This window comes from Dromaius novaehollandiae, chromosome 29 (assembly GCF_036370855.1).
Source record: "Dromaius novaehollandiae isolate bDroNov1 chromosome 29, bDroNov1.hap1, whole genome shotgun sequence".
In the NCBI taxonomy this organism is placed as follows: domain Eukaryota; kingdom Metazoa; phylum Chordata; class Aves; order Casuariiformes; family Dromaiidae; genus Dromaius; species Dromaius novaehollandiae.
Genome location: NC_088126.1, coordinates 497,905 through 519,513, shown reverse-complemented (window position 1 = coordinate 519,513; position 21,609 = coordinate 497,905). Strand labels below are relative to the sequence as shown.

General features: G+C 57.4%; 2 protein-coding genes across 5 annotated transcripts; one reads left to right on the top strand and one right to left on the bottom strand.

The window, feature by feature from the left end:
- Positions 1–1,059: 1,059 nt before the first annotated feature.
- Positions 1,060–4,183, top strand: CHRNB2 (cholinergic receptor nicotinic beta 2 subunit). The gene is made up of 6 exons (XM_064499097.1): positions 1,060–1,170; positions 1,795–1,940; positions 2,034–2,078; positions 2,156–2,265; positions 2,369–3,326; positions 3,888–4,183. Exons 1-6 carry the CDS (start codon positions 1,128–1,130, stop codon positions 4,056–4,058), a joined length of 1,473 nt encoding a protein of 490 aa, XP_064355167.1. The 5' UTR covers positions 1,060–1,127; the 3' UTR covers positions 4,059–4,183.
- Positions 4,184–6,166: 1,983 nt separating this feature from the next.
- ADAR (adenosine deaminase RNA specific) lies at positions 6,167–20,458 on the bottom strand. Of its 4 annotated transcripts, none has more exons than XM_064499095.1 (15): positions 20,329–20,458; positions 16,946–18,496; positions 14,950–15,136; positions 14,711–14,868; positions 14,160–14,301; positions 13,776–13,993; positions 13,381–13,537; positions 12,180–12,351; positions 11,487–11,580; positions 9,846–9,974; positions 9,311–9,444; positions 8,610–8,792; positions 8,006–8,118; positions 7,282–7,409; positions 6,167–6,963 (listed from the first exon to the last, which is right to left on the bottom strand). In XM_064499095.1, exons 2-15 carry the CDS (start codon positions 18,397–18,399, stop codon positions 6,723–6,725), a joined length of 3,510 nt encoding a protein of 1,169 aa, XP_064355165.1. In that variant the 5' UTR covers positions 18,400–18,496; positions 20,329–20,458; the 3' UTR covers positions 6,167–6,722. The 4 variants fall into 4 exon arrangements, with proteins under 4 accessions (XP_064355165.1, XP_064355166.1, XP_025975655.2 ...); XM_064499096.1 differs by having other exon boundaries at positions 16,946–18,493; positions 20,329–20,427; XM_026119870.2 differs by lacking the exon at positions 20,329–20,458 and adding an exon at positions 19,861–20,082.
- Between the last annotated feature and the right edge of the window lie 1,151 nt (positions 20,459–21,609).

Genomic DNA, 21,609 nt, shown 5'->3' with positions numbered 1-21,609 from the left:
CGGAGCCGACGGAGCGCGTGGCGATGGCCGAGGGCGAGGCCTGGGGCTGCGGGGCCTGGGCAGCGGCCTGGGGCCCCCGGGAGCCCCTCGCTGCCTGCAGGTCCATGCAAAGCCGCCCAGACTGGACTGTGCAGAGGCGAGAGCTCAGCCCCTGCCACCCGGGCTGTCTGCTGGGAGCACTGGGAGCACTGGGAGCCTTCCCCGCCCGCCTGCAGATGCCTCCTCGCCCCCAGTTGCAGAGGAGGGGGCGCCCTGTGGGGTTTCCTGCGTTATGGGGGCCCCCGGTGCCCTCCCGGGCCCCCAGGCTGGCCTCCCTGACGGCTCCTGCCACCGGGGACCGCGGGAGCCCAGGCAAGGCCGGAAGTCCCCAGTGCCGGGCAGCTGCCCCCGGGGGCAACGGGCCCTGCACCCACTCGGGGCCTGGCCTGCCCCGGGGAGGGCAAAGCAGCCGGGATTTGCCCCCCCAACCTCGGCCACGGTGCCCACCTCGGTGTTCCTCCCGGCCTTGGCTTGCCTGGCCACTGATCGGCCCCACAGGGGGGCAAAAACCCGGGACCCCCCCCGGAGGAGCCCCCGGCAGGAGGGGCTGGGACATCCCACAGTGCCCGAACCCCCCCAAAGCCCTGGAGCCCCCCAAAACCTGTCTGCAGCCCTCGATCCCCTGCTCTCCCCGGCCCCCCCAAGTCCCCTGGGCAGCCCTGGCGCCCCTCGCCCCCCCCAAACCTCCGGGCTCCCCCAACCCCCGCCTGCAGCCCCGGAGCCCCCCGGTCGCCCCCAGACCCCCCGTGCAGCCCTGGCGCCCCCCGAAACCCCCCCGTCGCCGGCAACCCCCCCTGGCAGCCCGGTTACCCCCAGCTGCCCCGGCCCCCTCGCGCCGGCCGCCCCGCACGGCCGGTGCCCCCGGTGCCGGTGGCCGGGGCGGGGCGGGGGCGGCCGGGCCGGTGACGGCGGCGCTGACGGCGGCGGAGCGGAGCGGGGCGGCCCCGGCGCATCGCCCGGCACCGCCTCCCGCCCGGGGCCGCCCCGCCCGGGCCGCCGCCGCCGCCGGCTCCAGCACCGCGGAGAGCGCGGCAGCACCGGGGACAGCGCCCGGGCACCGGCACCGGCACCGGCACCGGGCCGCCCCCATGGCGCTGCTCCGCGTCCTCTGCCTGCTCGCCGCCCTCAGACGTGAGTGCCGCCGGGGGGGGCGGGCACCGGCACCGGCACCGGGGGGGGGGGGGGCGGGGGGCGCCGCCGGGCCCGGGGCTGCGCCTGTTGCACGGGACCGGCCGGCGCCGCGGGGGCGGGGGGGGGGGCCCGGCACCCCCCCACCCTCCCCCGGTACTGACCCGGCACCCCCCGGTACCGGCCCGCTACTCACCCGCCCCCCCCCGCCCCCGCTACCGGCCCGGCCCAGGCACCGTCCCATCCGCTCCGCAGTGCCTGCCCGCCGCTGCGCCGAGCCACTCACCCGCCCCGGTGCCAGCGGCCGCCCCAGGCCCATGCGAGCGGTGGGACCGGCCCCGCTGCACCGCCACTGCCCCGGGTGCCGGCAGCGCTCCCGGTGCTCCGGTAATCCCGGCACCACCAGGACTGGGACTGTCCCTGGGGCTGGGGGAGGGCAGGGACACGCATGCACACGCATGCACACGCATGCACACGCATGCACACATGCACACACCCATGCACACGCATGCAGCCATGGCCCTCGAGCTGCCCCATGCCCCGGCCCCGGGGAGCACGCAGGGCTCCAGCCCGGGGGGGGGGGTGTGCCGGGGGTGCGGGGGGGCTCACCCTGCCCCGGCGCCCCAGGGAGCCTGGGCACCGACACGGAGGAGCGGCTGGTCGAGTACCTGCTGGACCCGGCCCGCTACAACAAGCTGATCCGTCCGGCCACCAACGGCTCCGAGCTGGTCACCGTGCAGCTGATGGTGTCGCTGGCCCAGCTCATCAGCGTGGTGAGTCGGCCGGGGCTCTGCCGCCCCGGGAGCGCGTCCGCACAGCCGGCCCCGCGCGCCGCCGCGCCTGACCGGCTCCTGCTCTCCCCGCAGCACGAGCGGGAGCAGATCATGACCACCAACGTGTGGCTGACGCAGGTGAGCGCCCGGCCGCGCCGCTGCCTCCCCGCGCCGGGACGGCCGCGCGGCGCCTGCCCTCACCCGCCTCTCCGCAGGAGTGGGAGGATTACCGCCTCACCTGGAAGCCCGAGGACTTCGACAACATGAAGAAGGTCCGCCTGCCCTCCAAGCACATCTGGCTGCCCGACGTGGTGCTCTACAACAAGTAGGTGCTGGGGGGGGGCCGTGCACCCCCAACCTGTGCATGGCGTCGCGCAGCTGGGGCAGGGCCGGGCGGGCTCAGCTGACGGCGCATCCCTCTGCCCCAGCGCCGACGGCATGTACGAGGTGTCCTTCTACTCCAACGCGGTGATCTCCTACGACGGCAGCATCTTCTGGCTGCCGCCGGCCATCTACAAGAGCGCGTGCAAGATCGAGGTGAAGCACTTCCCCTTCGACCAGCAGAACTGCACCATGAAGTTTCGCTCCTGGACCTACGACCGCACCGAGATCGACCTGGTGCTCAAGAGCGACGTGGCCAGCCTGGACGACTTCACGCCCAGCGGCGAGTGGGACATCGTGGCGCTGCCGGGGCGCCGCAACGAGAACCCCGACGACTCCACCTACGTGGACATCACCTACGACTTCATCATCCGGCGGAAGCCGCTCTTCTACACCATCAACCTCATCATCCCCTGCATCCTCATCACCTCCCTGGCCATCCTCGTCTTCTACCTCCCGTCCGACTGCGGCGAGAAGATGACGCTCTGCATCTCCGTCCTGCTCGCCCTCACCGTCTTCCTGCTGCTCATCTCCAAGATCGTGCCGCCCACCTCGCTGGACGTGCCGCTGGTGGGCAAATACCTCATGTTCACCATGGTGCTGGTGACCTTCTCCATCGTGACCAGCGTGTGCGTCCTCAACGTGCACCACCGCTCGCCCACCACGCACACCATGCCGCCCTGGGTGCGCGCCCTCTTCCTCCGCAGGCTCCCGGCGCTGCTCTTCATGAAGCAGCCGCGGCAGAACTGCGCCCGGCAGCGCCTGCGCCAGCGCCGGCACACGCAGGAGCGTGCCGCCGCCGGCCTCCTCCTCCGGGCCGGCACCCGCGCCTGCGCCGGCTACGCCAACCCCGGCGCCGCCAAGGCCGAGGGGCTCAACGGCTACCGGGAGCGGCAGGGGCAGGCGCCGGCCCCGGCGCCCCGCTGCTGCTGCGGGCTGGAGGAGGCGGTGGACGGCGTGCGCTTCATCGCCGACCACATGCGCAGCGAGGACGACGACCAGAGTGTGAGTCGGGGCGCTCGCGGTGGCGGGGGGGCGCGTGCAGGCGGCGGCGGCGCGGCCGGGCTCGTGCACCGGCGGGTCCCCGCACGGCCACGCGGGGGGTGTCCCCGGGGGCCCCGGGCACCGTGCCCAGCCAGGGGGGCAGGAGGCCACGTGCCCGGCCCTGCGCCCCCCCGGCCCCGGCGCTGCCTCCGGGCCGCGTTCAGCAGTTGCCGCAGCAGCTCCGAAGCGGCTCTCGGGAGAGCTGCCCCGACGTCAGCAGCCTCAGCTGCACCGTGAGGTTGCAGATTTCGGCAGAGCGAGGCTGGACCGGGCGCAGGGCTTGCTGGCTCCTGCTGCTCGGCTCACCAGCGACACGAGCTCGCCGGGCTCAGCAGAGGAGATGCAGACATTGCTGGCGGTGCCCGGGGCTGGGGCCGGGATCCCGGCAGGGTCCCGGGCAGTGGCGGTGGCGGCAGCGCGTCCTGCAGCGAGCGCAGCCGTTGCGCAGCCGCCCTGACCCCCGTCTCGCGCTCGCTCGCGAGGCGCCGCGGCTGACCGTGCCTCTGCCCCGGCCGCACGCAGGTCAGCGAGGACTGGAAGTACGTGGCCATGGTCATCGACCGCCTCTTCCTGTGGATCTTCGTCTTCGTCTGCGTCTTCGGCACCGTCGGCATGTTCCTGCAGCCGCTCTTCCAGAACTACGCCACCAACTCCCTGCTGCAGCTGGGCCAGGGCCCCCCCACCGCCAAGTAGCCCCCGCCGCCCCCGGACAGCGAGCGCCCCGGCGCTGGCCCCAGCCGCGGGGCCGGCGAGCCAGGGGCCGTTTCCCAAGCCCACCCGGCCGGGGGGGTCGGGCCAGGCCCGGGTTCAGCCCCCTCCCCGGCGGCGGGGCTGCAGCCGGGTCCGGTCGTCGGAGGCGCCGCGTGGGCGAGCCGGACCGGGGCCGCGGCACCGGGCAGCCGCAGCCACCGCAAACCAATAAATACTCACACCGGAGGGGGCTGGTTCATTCTCATTTCATTTAATCCCGCACCGTTCCTCGCTGCCGGGAGGCTCCGGCTCCCCGCGGAGAGCCCGGGGGAGGAATCATCCAGGGAAGAGAAGAGAACAAAATTGCCAAGGGAGAGAGCGCAGCGGCACCACACCGGCCTCACCGGGATGCGCCGGGCTCCCTCCCGCGTCCCCGTCGGCACCGTCCCCCTAAGGCATCTCCTCCGCGGGGACAGAGCCGGCGGCAGCGCTGGGCCCCGGCGGGCAGCACCGTGCAGGCGAGGCGGCAGCAGCGGCGCGAGAGCAGCGGCAGCCGCCCGCCCGGCAAGCGCCGGGCTGAGAGCACGCACCGGGCGGGCGGCCGCTATTCTTAGGTCCCACCTGCGGGCAGCACCGAGTGCCAGCGGCCGCTGCAACCTCCAGCGGCTCGACCGGCCCCTTGCGACGCTCCCGGCTGGAGCCCAGAACAGCGACGCGACAAACTGCACGAGCGGGGAAAAAAAAGCAAACACAGCTCCGGCTGGAGGCTGGAGAAACGCAGTCCGCCGGCTGCTGCGCCGAGCAGCGCTTCGTGCAGGGGAGCCGGCGCATTCGGGGCGGACGCCCTGGCCGATCGCTCGGTGGTGGCGGCGCTTCCCCTGCTGCCCCCAGCCAGCAATGGGTCTCGCTGGGGAAAATTTTAAAGCAAGTGTTTTCTGTAAATACCACCAACCCTTCGTGCTGCAAGGAGGAAGGAGCAGAGGGCAGCCGCTGGCACGCGGCACAGCGGGAGGCTGCTCCAGAAACCAATTCAGCCACTCGCAAATTAAACCCAGAGACTTCAGTGGGTCAGAGAAGTCCCCAGGGCTCCCGCCACCTCCCCTGCCCCAGGAGCACGGGCTGCTCCGTAATTACCAAGGGCCCCGCTCCCCCCCCCCGGGCACAGCGCCTTCGACGGCCGGGGCTGCCCCGGGACACCAGCTCCCTCCTCGCACCTCCAGCGTCGCACAGCCTCCGCTCCGCTCACGCACGGCGACAGCACCATGCTGGGCCCGCGCGCTCCCCTTGGGCTCTGCACCGCGCGCAGCAGACGGGGGGTGAGGGCCGCGGCGCAGGGCAGCCCGGGACACCCCAGCGACTCTACAAGCCTCGAACGCGCCCGGCCACAGCCCGTCTGAGCGCGGGAGCCCTTCCCCTGCCTCCCTGCAGGGCAGGGCGCTCAGGGCCGCAGCACCGCACAGAGCGGGGAGACGCGCAAGCCGGAAGCGCAGCAGGAGTGAAGGGCTCGTCCCCGCCCCAGCTCCCCAGGTCAGGCCTTTCTTCCTCTGCAGGCTGGGCCACGCTTCCACACCAACCGCGCTTCATGGGCTGTTGGTCCGGTTGATGTCACTAGTGTCAAGCTGTACCACCCCAGCACAGCCAGAACACGCTGTGCTCCGGGAAAGGCTCTGCTCCAAAGGCAGACTGTAACTACTCCGGAAAGTATAATAAAATTGCTGTGGGATGGGGCTGGTGTCTTTATTTCTCACCTGTGAGTTTAAGGGACTGCTGAGCTCAGATATGCCCACAGCAGCCCAGGCCAATGAGCACCTCCAGCAACCACCAGCAAGTAACTCACTCCCCAGACCTCTCCTTTCAGAAGTCAAGGCTCCCCAGGGCTCGATTTTGCCCAGTGACCCTCTGCTTAAGGCAAGAAGCTTAATGTGCAACTGTCCCAGTGTCAGCAAACGACACCTCAGCCCAACTGACCGTGTAGTAAAGTAGATCATTCATTTGTCAGAGCTTCGTTTAGCAAATAACTCGCCTCCTTTCCTCTCTGAAAACTCTCCCTCTCTAGCCAGGGACCCTCCTTTCAATCTGCAGGAATTAAAACACCCCATTGAACAGCGCCATCTAATAATACAGAAAGTTTTATTAACGCGGAATGTAATGCTGGTCCTGCTGGCTGTCTAACAGAGATCCCAGTAAGAATGTGCAGCCCAGACAAGAGGGGCTGCCAGCCACCATTCAGAGAGGGTGAAAGATGTACAGCCAGCCCATAAGCTTTCTCAAGAGAGAGAATTTGCCTCAAAACCTGCCAGAGGGAGCTGCAGTGCATGGTCCAAACGTTTTGAGCTTGCAGTCCTGGAACCCCTCTGGTTTCTTGTGCCTTCTTTTGAAAAAAGAGGAAGAGAACATAAAAGCAAAAGGCGACTGAGCCTGCTCTAGATTAAAAAGACATGATGATTTTCATGCACATTTTAAAAAGGGAAAGGCCAGAGTCTCAAAGTAACATGAATGGCTCCAGCATCGTGAGACATGGGTTCTCGAGAAGGCAGTCCGAAGGACTAAAGGGGAAACTGCTGCGTACTCCTGACTCCCTTTGAGAAAGGTGTTAGTGAAAGATGGATACACACACTCACTCGCCCACAGACCTCCACCCATTCACCCACACACACAGGCAGCACGCTATGCATTTGAGAAAGAGAAATTATCTTCCTCTTGAGGTTTGCGGATCCAGCTGCCGTAGCCCATCTCTTCTAGTGCTTTGAAGAAGTGCTGCTTGACTTCTTGGTATGCAGTGGCTGCTTCCTTAGCATCTGAGTACACAGAGCAGTTCTGCAGGTCTTTGCAGCCATTCTTGGCACATAACTGCTGGAACAGGGCAAACATTTTCCTCTTGGACACACGAGACACCTCCAGCTTTGGTCTGAGAAGCAAGACAAAGGCAGTGAGGAAAGCTCTGAAGACAGAACACAAAAAGGTGCAAATAGGAGCAGAGGACACAGGGAACAACCCTGTAATCAGATGCCTGCGAGATCCCTTGGCTTAGTGGGGCTCTGCTGTAGGGTCAGGGCTGTAAAGGATTTTGTTTTGCTAGAAGAGTGCCCACTTCAGTTAAGAATTGCTCTCTCCAAACCTCCCCACACATAAGGTGCTGTCACAGCGCACAGCGTATTAGTAACTTTGGAACTGACTCCCGCCTTCCCCAAACAGAAAAAGCAGTGTCAGGAAAGGCTCTTCTTACCCATCTATTTTTCCTTTTGTGCCATCCAAGACTTCAACTTCACCTTCATCAGCAAGACACCAATTCACCGAAGACTCCTTGGTCTTGCCTGTCTGCCTGGCAGAGTCATATACGCTGACTCTTCCAACCTGCATCAGAGGTAAGAGGGTTTCTTAACACCAGTCCTGCTGCATAAGCTAGCACTGTTAAGGGGAGCCTCTTGCCAGGGGACTGGGCATACTGTATCAGCTACTATGTGCTTGCCTACGGCCAAGACTAGCATTTGTTTTCCCAGATACTCAGGCTTTGCACACATTAAAATCTCTGCTACACCACGCTTAAGGTTCCCTGCTGCTGCTCCTTCAGAGAGGTGGTCACTCTAGGTCCAATCTTGTGTGAAATCTGAGGAGTTTCCATCCCCTGCAGACAACGGTCGAGCTCATCCCAAACTCCTGAGAGCAGCAAGCACTTGGTTCTTCCTTTCTGAAATAAAGTACTAAACTGAAGGCTAAGGGGGCACAAGGACAGCCTTGGTCTCTTTGTTCCCAGACCGAGCCATTGCCGGTAACCCACGGATACTGTGGGACGATAAAAGAAGGCAGGTTTACTGGTCATTAACCTTCTGACCCTGCTGGAGAGTTGTCTGCAAGGTGACACTCCTGTAGAACGCCTCAGTGGAACCTGACCTCATCGGTAGAGATGGAAGAGGGGATGGAAACATGAAGAGCTGCCAAGGCCACAGTACCTCAGGATGGTTAACACGATAAGGAGCCCGGAGCTTTGTCTCCAGCGTGTTCCCGTCTCTTGCCATGCGACAGCAGATTGCACGTGTCAAGTGACCCTGGCTGTACAAGTAACCTGGGAAGACATACATGAAGGCATTAGGAAACAAAACTGCACTGGTAATGGACAGGACAACACCTTAGAATTGCAGCACTTTTCACAAGCTCCAGAAAACCAGTAGCCATGTGGAACAGAAACAGCAACTTTTGCATTGCTAGATGTCACCTAGATGTGAAAGATGAAGTTTTACAGATGGCAACATTTATCACCAAAGACACATGCAGGCAATTTTTGTCTCACCCTCTAGATCAGATGTGCCTCCTAAAATCAAGAACCTTGCAGAAAACACCCACTCCACCCGTTGCATGAAATCCACAGACTCCCATTTCACTTCAAAACAGAACAACTCTACCAAGAGCAATGTTTCACTCTGTTACTCCTACAGCTTCCACAAATGAGCTTCTTTTCTATTCCTGCAGGAGGGAGGTTATTTGTTACTACAGTCCAGTTCTAAGGAGCAGGGCAGCACAGCTATCCCAGCCCAGAAAAGACTGCGGCTCTCATACCAAGTGTAACGGAGCTGAGATAAACCGGCTCTATGAAATGTGATAGCAATGCCCCTTGCAAGCCGAGTATATTCCAGCGTAAGATTTTGTCACTGCAGGACATGGTGCGCAACCTCTCCCCGTGCTGGATCCCATCCCACGTTGGCACAATGTCACTTGATTCCACAGGAATGGTACCTTCCCCTGCACGAGAGAAAAAGAAAGCTTTTTTGTGAAGTCAGATACAAAATAAATCTCAAAATGCCATAATCTACCTAGGGCACAAGAAGTTAACTTGCATGCCTTCAAGACCGAATGGGCACAGAATGACCTCTGGAGTCAGTCCAGTCACCAGGTTCTGGGACCATTTTAGTACCACATAAAAAAAGGGAACTCTCTATACTGACTAGAGACAGGTCATTTTTCACATGGCTGGAACAAAATTAAATTGTGCTTGAAAGGGAGGTCACAGCAAAACAAGCTTTGTAACAAACTTGCACTGTACTCTTGCCAACGCAGCAGTCGGACAGGAAGAACGGAGAAGGAAAAAGATTCCCTCTAATGCCCCCCATCCCTTTCACCCCTTTTAGTTCCCGCATGTTTCAAATCCCGTGACAGCATCACAGAGAGCTGGGAAAGAAAACTGTGGAGCTCCGGTGCTGAGAAAGGTTCAGATCAGAGGAGGAGAGTCACCCCACGGTGTAGGGAGTGAATGCACTAACCATTCTCCACCTTTGTGCGCAGCTTGCCTTGTTTGGGGTTCTCAAAGAGAGGCTGATGTTGGGCTTCCCCTATCACGCTTGGCTGATCGCTGCAGGATTTGTCAAAAAGCGCCCCATCTCCACAGGGTGCCGTGCTAGAAAACAAAGAACTCCCAAGGTTAGCACAAAACCCCAAACTAAACCAACCAAAAAAAGTCACAGACAACGCCCAAGACTGGTGTGCGACAGTGCAATGCCTGGCCCACTTAGTCTGCAGCACCGACCCCTCATGCAAGGTAAATTTAGTATTAAAACCTGCCCTTGTCTGGGCTCTTTCAGGCACAGACCACTGTTCTCCAGCAGCACTTTGTATACAGCTGTCAGAATTACAAGGCAGTCTGCTTGCCAGAACACGCACACCGGCAGGGTCAGGCCATACGCAGTCAGGGAAGAAAGGCTGTGATCTGACTCCTGACTCTGTGATCACCTCCAGAAAAACAGGGGTGCTGCTGACACTGGTCATTCCTTGTGGACTGGACCACAAGCCCATACGAACCTGACATATAGATGAAAGGTGATGTTGCTCTTTATTCTGAGTCTCTTCTCTCCTGCTGGCTCAAAAATGCTCTCTTCTACAGAGGAAGGATTTGATGGGTCATACTTCATCAGCTCGCTATATAGAAACCTGAAAATAACAACATAACATCTAAAGGCTGCTTTGTTCCTCAGACAAGGACCGCCTCAATCCAACCACAGCCTGTGCCCACAACGGGCAGTGCCCCAAGTGCTGCCTTTGTTGCACAAAATCAGGAGCTCTTGGTCCTGACACATGGGAGAGTAAAGGACAGGAGTCACAGCTGAGAATACTTGGAAGCCAATAAATAGCATCTGACACTACTGAAAGAGTAACATAACAAAGCAGATTTCCTGCTGTTCAGAGGATGGGCAACAGAAAATAAGTGTTTTATCCAGTGAGCAGAGGGGAGCACTGCGAGGAGAGAGCAAGGAGCCTGCCTGGCAGCTGTTTGTTTGTATCTGATCTGACTGTGAAGAAGACTTCAAGGTTGCTAACCTAGCACCTTTAGTCAGCACCAAGTTTGCATTAAGAGTGAACAGCCCCATAGGCAGCTGAATGCAGATGGTATTATTAGCACAACCACACGATCTGTTTACAATGACGGGGTCTTTTATGGATGCTTTTTGTTCAGGTACAGGGGAAAAAACCTTGAGGCTTCCAACATACTGTCAAGGACTAAAGGAAAACTTCAGCTGCACAGAAACTCAGGTAGAGCCTGTGCAAGGACTTACTTTGAGGGGAGGTGAAGCTCACCATCCTCATCTCCAACAGACTCTGCTACATCAGAGTGACAGAGTGGCCCAGCAGCCGTGATTGTCAGGATTAACGGCCAAGACAACCAGTAAGCAAGAATGCAATTCTCCGATTTTACAGCTTGCTAGTGGCCTGCCCTTGACCTCCCAGTGCTGAGGAACATGCAAAGTATAGAGACAGCAAAGGCTTTAAGAAAGCACCTGGCTTTGCTGTTTGTAACTGGAAGGGTAGGCACAATAGTAAAGCTAGTCCAATTCCAGCTGATTATTTCACTTCAGTTAAAAAAAAGTGCCATGCTAAATGTGTAAAGAGAGAACAGAAGTGACAGTTATGTGGTCTAGTTTGGGAAAGCCCTTCCCAGCTGATGAAAAAGGATTTCTCACTTATCAACATAAACACATCTGTCATAAGTTTTCCTGAATGACGTCTTCTACCAGACCTCTTCCCAGATCCAAAAAGGCTGAAGTGGTGGGATTTGGCCTGCAGGTTCCCCAGATTATCGGGCACTGCTCTAGCCTGGCTCAGACAGGGCTGTGCTTAGACTGAAACAGTGCTCTGCACGCTGGCCAAGCAGCTTCTGCAGGATGCTTTATTTTAAGTACATTAGATGTGGCCCTTGGGCTCTTGGCAAGTCTCCAATTCGGTACTAACTCAGGCACCATTCAGGCATGGCCCTTTCTTATCAGAAACAACGTCCCTCTATTTAACAACACATGGATACACAGTAGTGTTAGAGGATCACAGCCTCTCTCAACACAGCAGCCTCCGAAGGAACTGTCATAGCTACAGTCCCTTAGAATGGGTCAACATATGGGGGCAGCACCTCTTGGCAGCCAACTTTCTCCTTTGGATTTCTTCTCATCTCACCTCACAAAGCCTCTTCGAGAAATGATTTCTGCATGACAGTCATTAACCGTTTCCCCTTTCAAGCTCAGCTCTTCTCCTTTCACACAACGGTTACCTGGAAAACAAGGCAAGCATCATATAATGCCAACACATGGCTCCACTGAAAGAGGGAGGGTTTCAGCTTACCTCAAGTTTTACTCCTTTGAGGTCCTGAGCAGCACCCTGACTATTAGAAGACTATTATCCTGATCCAAGCAGTTAGGAAACTAAAGGGACAAAGAGCACACGCTACTCTAGGGTCAGCAGAGATCTAAATTGCCACAGGCTCAGGGCAACGTACCTGCAAAGCCCTGAGTGCTTTTCACCCCACCGCTCTGAGGAGAAACAGTGGCAGCTGTCTAGGAAGGGGGCTAAGGTATATAAAGCTGAGAGAAACCAGGGGACCCTGTGCTACATGACATGAGGAAGAATCCATGCTCTGATGCACAGACTAGCGTGTAGCAATGCAAGCAAAGATTAAGAGCAATATAGCTGAAGGCATTTTCACTTTGTTCTCTCTCTATAACCAGATCGCTTGTGACACCATGTGAGCCCTGGGAATGTTTCTTGCCCTCCCTGAAGAAGCCTATAGCAACAGCCATTTCCTAGTCATAGCTGACAGGGAATCCAGTGGGGAAGTCGCAGTTCAACATATGCGGGAGAAGTTGTTCGTACCTGTTCCAATGCTAACCACAGCCCCCAGGCCTTTGCTTCCTCGTCGCATGATGATGGCAGCCAGGATCTTCCGTCCAAGCAGGCTGTGCTGGATGCGAGCAGTGAGGGTGTTGAAGCGCTGGTGACTCAGCATAGCCATCTGATCGTGCAGGGTACTGCCACTTACAGGGAGCTGAAAGAGGGACACAAAGCCAGCACAGCTAAGAGATCCTGAGCAGGTCACTGAACAAAACTGTTCAAGCAGCAGCTAACCTGAAGCACAGCTATCCAAGCAGGAGGCAGGAACACAGCAAACATGAATTACAGGCAGAAGAGACCAGTGCAGTTCTGGTTTGAATGCATGGACACTATCCTGTCAAGGGCTGGCTGAAGTGTCTTTCAGATCTCTCTGGGAAAAATCCTGCTCAATATTTTGAGTTCTGCTTTAAGGACATCATTAACAGACAGCAGCAAGCTGTCTTCCTGGCAGCAAGCTAAATGGGCTGAGGAATGGCCTCCCGAGATTGCCAGGGGAAACCCCCGTTGCAAAAAAATCAAAAGCAATCCTGCCCGTTTCCACGGACTCAGCCAAGGAAATCTGTCACTGGCTTTGGAGGAATTCCTTCTCTGGCTGGCTGTAAGGAGACTGCACAGTTGCTCCCATCTCAGACGGGCACTTGCCTCTTCTAGCACAGCTATGACTGACACATCCTCCCTGATGGCTTTTCTATTTAGAGCCACAGCTGCTGTGCTCAGCTGTGCAGCCTGGAACACAGCTTTTAAGGGATCACAAAACTCAAAGTGTGATTTAAAGCAGTATAGATGTGGGACTGCCATCCTGCCAGCACCAGCACTTTGTTCTTATCTGAGGCACTGTTTCTTGAGTTGATAAACGATTTTTAAAGCTATACCAAGGAATTTGGAAGGAGAAGTCACAAAAGAAAAATGACTGTGTTCCTGCTCCACCACAGGAGAATATTTCAGTAGCTCGTGGATGAATTTGAAGATAATTTAGCCCTAAAGCAGACGCCAGCAGGAGGGAAGAGTACATGTGTACCCTGAGGAAACACCTAACCCATTTCAGGAAAGCATCAGCATATCTACACCTTTAGAGAACAATGATCTCACAGTTTAATCTTGGAGGCATCTTTCTGCTGGGCTCAAGGGCACAGAACAGAAAGGGCTACAAAAGCAGTTCCAGCTTTGGGGGAGGAAGATTTACCTCTGCGATGTTCATCCCCTCCATGCGCTCAGCCTTCTCTGTTTCCCCAATGAGGACTCTGAGTGCTGCATCAGCTGCCTCCTGCTTGCCCTGTTTTTTGCTGTGTGCAGTTACAGCTGGGAACCAACGGCCTCCAACCTTCGCCTGATAGATGAACCTATAAAAATAGCATTGTACCACTGAGACACTTCAAAACTTACAGATTTTAGTCTGTTTTTTAAATTCTCTCAGTGAAGGTAGCTCACTGTCATCTGGACATAAGGTCTAGCAGAAGCAGCAGCCTGGTGTGTTGCCACCTCTAACTGCATCAGGAGTTTTGCATTTTCTGCATGAACCTGCCCTTTCTTCAGGACAACAATAAATGAATTTTCTCCTGGACAGATGCAGCTACTTACTTTGGGTCATGGGGAGGTCCTGACTGGTCAATGAGTTTGAACTCTGCAGCAAACCCATTGCTGCGGGCGTATTCCAGCAGGCCACTGACAGGATTGACATTAAGGTATTTGATGAGCTCCCCAACACCCTTTGCTTTCACTGCCTTGGATTCATCTGGAGTGGTGATCTGTGCTCCACAGTTCTGCATGGACTGGTCACCCTGGGACTCCTTGACAGGCTAGAGCAGAGTTAGACAGGAGAAGGCTGTTAAATACTGAGCAGCTGGTAAGCAGGTAGGAAACCTCTGCTAGAGCCAGCACATGATTTTGGGTCATATCCAGCAGAATGCAAAATATAGAGAAAAAGAACAATACACGTGGATCTTAGAAAGAAGCTCTCTGTACCTGTTCAGGCAAGACACGTGGTCCAGACTCTCCAGAAAGGATCTTCACAGCAACTTCTGCCGCCATCTGCTTTGCTCCCTTCTTGCTGTTGCCTACCACAGCAGGGAAAATCTGGTCACCCATTTTCACACAGAAGCTGAACCTGACAGGACATTATAGCATATGAAGAATGTTAAGCACAGATGCTTCAGTCTGTTTATTATCCCCTTCTTTCAGTTCAAGTTGGACCCTTCCGGGTTTTCTCCAATTTAAATCTACCAGGATGGCCCTGGACCCTCCAAAATTCCAGTCAGTACTATCAGCTTGGTACAGGACTAGAACCTGTTCCTGGTTTCGCAGAAGAAACGGCATCCTGCCTCTCTGAGAAAGGGCACTATTTTTGATCCCTCTCTGGAGACCAGCATGCTGGAGGAGCCATGCCCAGAATTTCTGGATAAGAGAAACACTCAGCTAGGTCAGCGACAAGTACAGGAACGCAGCTAGCATGCTAAAGATAGGATATTAAAGAAGGGGTTTCTATCCTCCCCAAAGTTTATGATAATTTGCCATACTTAGGATCATGAGGTGGGCCTTCCTGAGAGAGTAGCTGGAATTCAATTGTGTTCCCCGATTTTTGTCCATATTCCATTAATATGCTGACAGGGTTCTTCCCAGGAAGTAGGTTCAGATGAGCTGGCGCAGATGGCAACTCTGGTTCTGGGTGCAAAGGCTACAGCAAGAAGATGGAGAAATCCAATTTCAGACTAATCTCTGGTTGACCAACTGCAGAAATAAAGAATACAAGACTTACCAGTTCTGACTCAGAATTGTCTGAGGGAAACAGCTCTTCACATTTAATTTTACTGTGTGTTCCATCCTCTGCTTCGTTCATCAGGATCTTCATAGCATTAGCTGCTGCCTCCTGCTTAGCCAGTTTTTTGCTACCTGCTTCTGCTGGTGGGAATCGGCGCCCATTAATCACTGCCTGGAACTTAAATCTTTGAAAGAAAAGAGAAACCAAAAAAAGGTTAATCAAGAGGCAAAAGCATGATCTGTTCATAGCAAGCAACTAATGCTGCTCTTGGAATTCAAGTGAGAAGGAACAGCTAGCTCCCAAGTATGAAAGCAAACCCAGGTCACGCTGGGCAAAAAAGACAAAAATATCAAAGGTGCCCTGAAAGCTCTGCGTCTGGGCCTCATTTCAGCGTCTCACAGCTGTTCATGACAGATAGAGCAGCTACAGATTTAGCTCCTAAATAACACGATGAGCTGTCTTGTTCCACAGGTGCCTGAGACATGTAATGGCTGTATGTGAAGAGTAGTTCAGTCATTTCTCCCGCGCAGAGATGAAGGAAGCTTAAAAGCTTGCATTACTGCAGTCTATGCTGTTTCATCTGCACCTGGTCATTCAGGGTCATTTGCCCCTCTGGCAGTGTTTTCTCCAACCATCCAGAAGTGCTTGTGAGCTTCCCAGTACATTCACACCATCTCGGAGAGGTGCCGCCTCGCTTAAACCTCTTGCCTTTAACGCCTTTGTCTCTCTTGAGCTCCCGGTGGAAAAAGATGGCCTCTCTTCCAGCCTCCAGCCCTACGCAGAGAAAACCTGCTTCCAAAGAAAATGAATCAAACTGGATCTGGAGATGGACTGCTGGGGCTAAATCCATTCAGATCTCCCCTTACGAGAAAAGCCTGGGACTCTCTCTTTAGAAATTAGGCCAATTTTCCTGTCTAGCGGGTCTATTGACATATTCCAGTGTGGCACATATGGTGCTTTTCACTGTCTCACTGGTGCTCAGGAATAGCCACAATTTGGCAAAGGGAGGCAGGATGCCTGTGTGCGCCTGCAAGCGTCATGCTACACACTCTGCTCACGCGGAGGCTGCTCGGACCTGCTGCACCACACAGACGTCCACACTGTGTTCACCCCATCTAATCTGAGATGCTACAGTTGACATATCTACACCTGAGCGGTTTTGTTCTGGGCTCTTTCTAACACCTCCAGGGTGAGAGCATCTTGACTGCATTTAGATGAGGTGAAAGGTGCCCTAGAAATACCAGTTTCACCCCATGTAATCCACATGAAAGTCAAGTGATTAAATCAGACAAGGGAGCTACCCAAATAGATGAATCCCACCTTCATTGCTCAGAATAAGCTGTGGGGTTGCCGAATCCAGGCTGCATGGGGTTACATTTTAGCCCTGCAAATGGAGAGACCTGACAGCACAAAAAAAAAGTTGTTGCAAGGAATCAACCATTCCTGGGCAGACATGCCAGCATCTGTATACCTCTCTCAAAGGGAATGCATTCTCCAGCAGCTGACCTGGCATTTTATTTTTATCTCATTCCTCATAGCAGCAATTCCTAGAGTCAAAAGGAGTTGCAAATAAACAGGCAAAAGCCTGTCTGCTTCCTCCCAGTTTGCTGATTCCTTACATCACTGGCCAGAGCAGTGTCTGCCCATAAATGTTAACTCCCGCTCCTCCAGCCTCACAGTTGCACCCTTTTCTGACTGGCCCAAAGTATATCCAGCAATGGCAAGTGGCAGGAAGAACAGAACAGTGCATTCCCTTTCTGCTCTGCTCTCCAGAGGTGCGGTGACTTGTCTTCTTTTTATTGACTGCTCTTTCCTGTTTTAGTTAAGGCATGTACAGACCTTTGGGAATGGAAACTGCTTTTTTAATGAAACCTAAGCTAATCATTCCAAAACAAAGTAAACATTAATGAGCAGGCCCTTCAAGACAAGGCTGAGTGGATGAAGTTAATGGAGGTCAGATCAGCTTGAGCAAAAACTTTCAAAATTTTCTTACCGTGGCTCATGGGAGGGTCCACTCTGCTCCAGCATGGCAAACTCACAGTGTTGGTAAGTGTACTGGGAATATTCAGTAAGGCCGCTCACTGGGTTCTTCTCCTGACAAGCAATCAGTTTCTCTATGGGTGTACATGGGAAAGCAGTTTCACACTGGGCAGTGTAACTGGGGGAAGAGGGAGGATTCATGATGCATCTTGACTCATCAGTCTGCTTGTTGATAGTGTTCAAGTTATCTGGGATGTCATCTGTGGCCCACTTGCCATTTTCAGAGTTATCGTAGTTAATGAAACTGGAGAATTCGGACTTAGTGTCAGGCAAGGCTGCTTCCGCGTCACTGGCATCGCTCTGATCAGTCAGCCCCAACGACTGCTGCCCGTTTTCTATACTTTCTGCTTCTGATGTTACTGCTGGTGAAGCTGCTGCCATCTCCCGTGGTTCTGGAGGGAGAGAGGAAGGTGGAAAATCCGACTCTGGCGTGGGATCTGCTCTTTTTGTTGCTGCAGCGGCCTTCAACCTCATCTGCATCCGCTCGCGTTTCCTGTCTGTAAGAGACCATCGTGGGGGGCTCGTGTTCTGTTTGTGGACATCTCCCAGCTTTTCCAGAGCACCAAGAAAGGCGTTAACATCTTTGGCCCTTGAAAACCCAATGTTTTTGGCAAGGTTCAGTGCTGTTGTCTCTGCCACACTGAACAAGTAGTTGCAGATTTTATCCTTAGTCTCAGCCATCATGGGATCAATGTCTGCTGAGCCACCTGCTCTGCTTTCTTCTTCTTTGATCTCAAAAGTTGGATCTGTGTGACAAGCCCTGTAGTCAGCAGGGCTTCTTTCTCTCCCTGCAACTGGGTAGGCGATCCTCCACAGTGGTGGTGTCTCTTCACCTTTGTGCAGCTTGCCTTCTTTGAGCAGTTTATACAAAATACGATTGACTTCTTTCTTTTGAGTTTTAAGTTTACGTGCAAGATCATAAACGGTACAAGTCTTCCCCTGCCCAAGCTGCCTGAAAATAGTCAGAATTTCTTGTTCACAACTTTGTCCAGCAAGAGACAATCTCTGGAAATTCAGCCTGATGCTGTCAGAGTGCCCTTCCGAGTTCTGACAGTGGTGCTGAGGAGGGCAATAACGTGGTGAAGTTTCTACACGCTGGCTCTTGTTGGAGGATCTAGGCCATCCTGCTGGGCTGCAGCTGACTTGCCATCTCTCTGCAGGAACTGGTGCCACAGCTTGCAAGCCTCTGGCGTGCGGTTCGTAGGGCAGCCTCTGTCTCTGAAGTAAATAGACAGGAGCTTCACTGACCTGGCCGGTTAGGAATTGCCTCTGCTGGTTTAGAAAGGTTTCTGCATTGTTTCCTTGTGGGGCAAGAGGACAGTTAAAAAACCCTCGATTAGTGTTGGGGCAGTTACGTCTTGAATAGGTAGAATATGAGCCTTTGCCTCGACCGGTGCCTCTGTTCATAGCGCACTGCTGGGACGCGAGGATGAATCGGGCTGCTTGCACACCAGAACAAGGGCGGTTGCGTTCACTCTTCACTCAACTCCTGAAGACAGGCCTGCTAGAAAGGAAAAACAGGAGTTCAGAACCTTTTCACATGATTACAGGAGTCCAGAAATGCAATTTAACCAGCTTCCTTGCTACCAAGACATTTCAACCATCTTCACCTCTTCAGTACTTTCTTTCCTTCTACCAAGCCTAAATTATTCATACAAACATAAATAGCAAATTATATGTCTGCCCAGCACAAAACCAAACTGTCAGGAATCACAGGAGAACTTAACTACAGGAAACAGCTTTAATAAGGAGACTGACACCCCCCCCCCCCCCCCCCATTCCTGTTGGACTGAATTTCAAGCTAACTGCACAGAGCTGATTTTATTTGTCTTTTCATGATACCTTCTGTCTAAGGGTCACAACGCGCTTCCAAAACGTAAGGGAGTTTTTACATCTCAGCCCTCAGAGAGACAAGAATTGCAGCTCCATTTTGCAGACAGAGAAACAGAGGCACAAGTAGATGGAGCAGCTTGCAGCCACGTGGAAAGGAACAGAGCTGCAACAGGCTCGGAAACGATTTCAGACTCATGACGGAAGTCTGAAACCCCAAATGTCCTTTCCTTCCTGGACAGTATGTGACCTATAAAGCCTCACACAGTGAGAGAAGTAAAGTGATAACATACAGAGAAATTGGATAGGTTTCCAATGGGTAATGGCATGAAAAGTCTTTCGGGACCACAAACCCAGTTTCTCTCACGTCACTGACAGGTGTGCCATCCCCAGAACTACAGGGGTTAGTGTATAAGTTTAATAAGTTAATTTTCTTTAAAAAATAGTAGCGCACAGGATATATTCCAGCCTTTCAGCAACAACTGAATATGAAACTGGATGGATACAAACATGCATCTGATACCTTCGCCTAGGCATCCTATCCTGCCTTTTTCCAGGTGACCTGTTTAAGTCACCTACCTTCATACAGGGATTACCGTGAGAATGTAAGAGGAGCTCCGCAGCCAGATGCGAAGTGCGATCGACGGGCGGAAGGCAAGGGAACCAACAGCCAAACAGCGAAAACAAGGCGAGAAGCGAGGCAGGCTCCAAGCGAACTAGTTAACTCCCCAAAACGACTCAACACCGGAGCATCCCAAGCACCTGCAGACTCCGCTCCGCGCGCAGAACCAAGCCGAGCCCGAGGCCACCCTGAATCTCACTTTCACTGAACCAGCCCACGGCCTCCACCCACACGCAGCGACCGCCGCGGCGACCGATTTTACCGGCCCCAGCGATGCCACGGGCCGCGTCGAGGCGCCCAGCGCGGGCGGGCGGCGGGAGCCACGGCGGCAGGCGGCACCGGGCCCTTCCCGGGGAGCCCACGGCGAAGCGACCCCGAGCCGCGCAGGGGGGGCGGCACCCCCGAGCTGCTCCTACCTCGCTTCTCCCCGGGAGGCGACACGCAGCTCGCGTATTCCGCCAGAAACGGGGGGGCTCCCGGTCCTGCAGGGCGGCGCTCGGGGAGCCGAGGCGGCGCCGGGAGCGGGAGGCAGCCGGGGGCCGCGGCAAGATGGCTGCGAGCGCGGTTTCGGTTTCGGTTCCCGCGGGGCCGCGGCGGAGGCTCCACCTGGGGGCGGGCGGCCCCGGGGAGCGCGTCCCCGCCCCGGGGGCCGGCGGCGGAGCGGGGGGAGGCTGCTCTCCGCGGTGCGCCGAGGCCGCCGGCTCCGGTACCGGCCCCGCGCCGGAGGCCCCACCGGGCCCGGGCACCCAGCGGCCGCCCGCGGGGCCGGCGCGGAGGCACCCCGGGGCTGCCCGCCCGCGCCCCGCCGCCCCGAGACCCCGCTCCGGCCGCCCCCGCCCCGCCGGTCCCGGGAGCCCCCCGCCCGCACCGGGGCCTCGCCTTACCCCCTCGGCCGCCGCCGCTATTGTTCCGCACCCGGCGCAGCCTGATGACGCAACCGCGCCTACGCGCAGCGCCCCGGCGGCCATCTTTGGGAAGGGCAGCGCCGGCCGTGCCCGCTCTGCGCCCGCGCACGCGCCCTGCGCCCCCCGGGCCTCGGCGGCCCCGCCGTGCCGAGACGGCGCCTCCGCGCTGCGGCGCCCCGACGGTGCGGTCGGGAGGGCGGCTCACAGCCCCGGCAGCGCCGGCGGCCGCGGCTCCCACGCGCTCAGTCTCCCTGAATTCGACCCCTGTTTGCTGTCCTTAAGGCAGAACCGACGGGTGCCCTGGAATAACCCGCAGCCGGCGCCAAGCCCCGGCGCGAGCGGGGGGGCTGCCCGGGCGCCGCGGCCCCGCCGGCCGTGGGAGCGCAGCCCCGCGGCTCCCGCCGTGGGAAACCGCGGAGCGGCGGCCGCCGAGTCGCGATAGAGCAGCGCCGCCGCGATCGGTGCGGCGGGAGGCTCCGCCGCGGCCCCGCGCTCCCTCCCCGCCGTAACGGGCTCGGCGGGGCGGCCGGTGCCGGGGGGGGAGGGGTGACTCACTCCCGGGGGTAGGAAGAGGCGCCGGTCGCTCGTTCGCGGGCGGCATCGCCAGCGCCGCGGAGCGGGGAGCCCCGTCGGGGGAAGGGCAGGGCCGTCGGGGGGCCCCGCTCCTGCCTGCATCCCGGCCCCCCCTGCCCGCTCCCCCATCCCGCCCCCCCTGTGCCCGCTCCCCCGCCCCCGTGCCCGGTCCCCCGCCCCCGGCCCCCCCCGGCCCATCGCCCGTCGGCGCCGCCCGCTCCCCGCGCGGTGGCGGCATCGGCCCAGGCTCCAGCCGCGGCGGCGGCTCCGTTTCCCCCCCCCCCCCGGCGGCAGCGGGAGGCGCGGGCGGCAGCGCGGCCCCCCCGGCTCCGGCGCCAGCGCTCGCAGCAGCCCCTCGTGCCTCCGCGCTGCGCTCCGGGCGACGCCGTGTCGGGCGCCGACGTGCCGCTGCCCGGCTCCCGCAGCCAGCCCGCTCGCGCGGGACGGAGAAAGCGGACGGTCCGCCGCGAAGGGGGCGGTTCGTTACACCCCTAAACCAGCCAAGTGCGCTTTTGAACTGGAGGCAGCGCTGGGAGCGGCGCGTATGATCAGCCCCGCTGGTGCCGGCTCCCCTCCAGCCCAGGGGCGAGCTCTGCCTTCGCACCGCCGAGACAAGAGGTGCAATGAGTTTTCGGCCTTTTTGCAGAGGTGCCCACAGAGCCCTCAGGCCCCTTTTGTGTGGAGCAA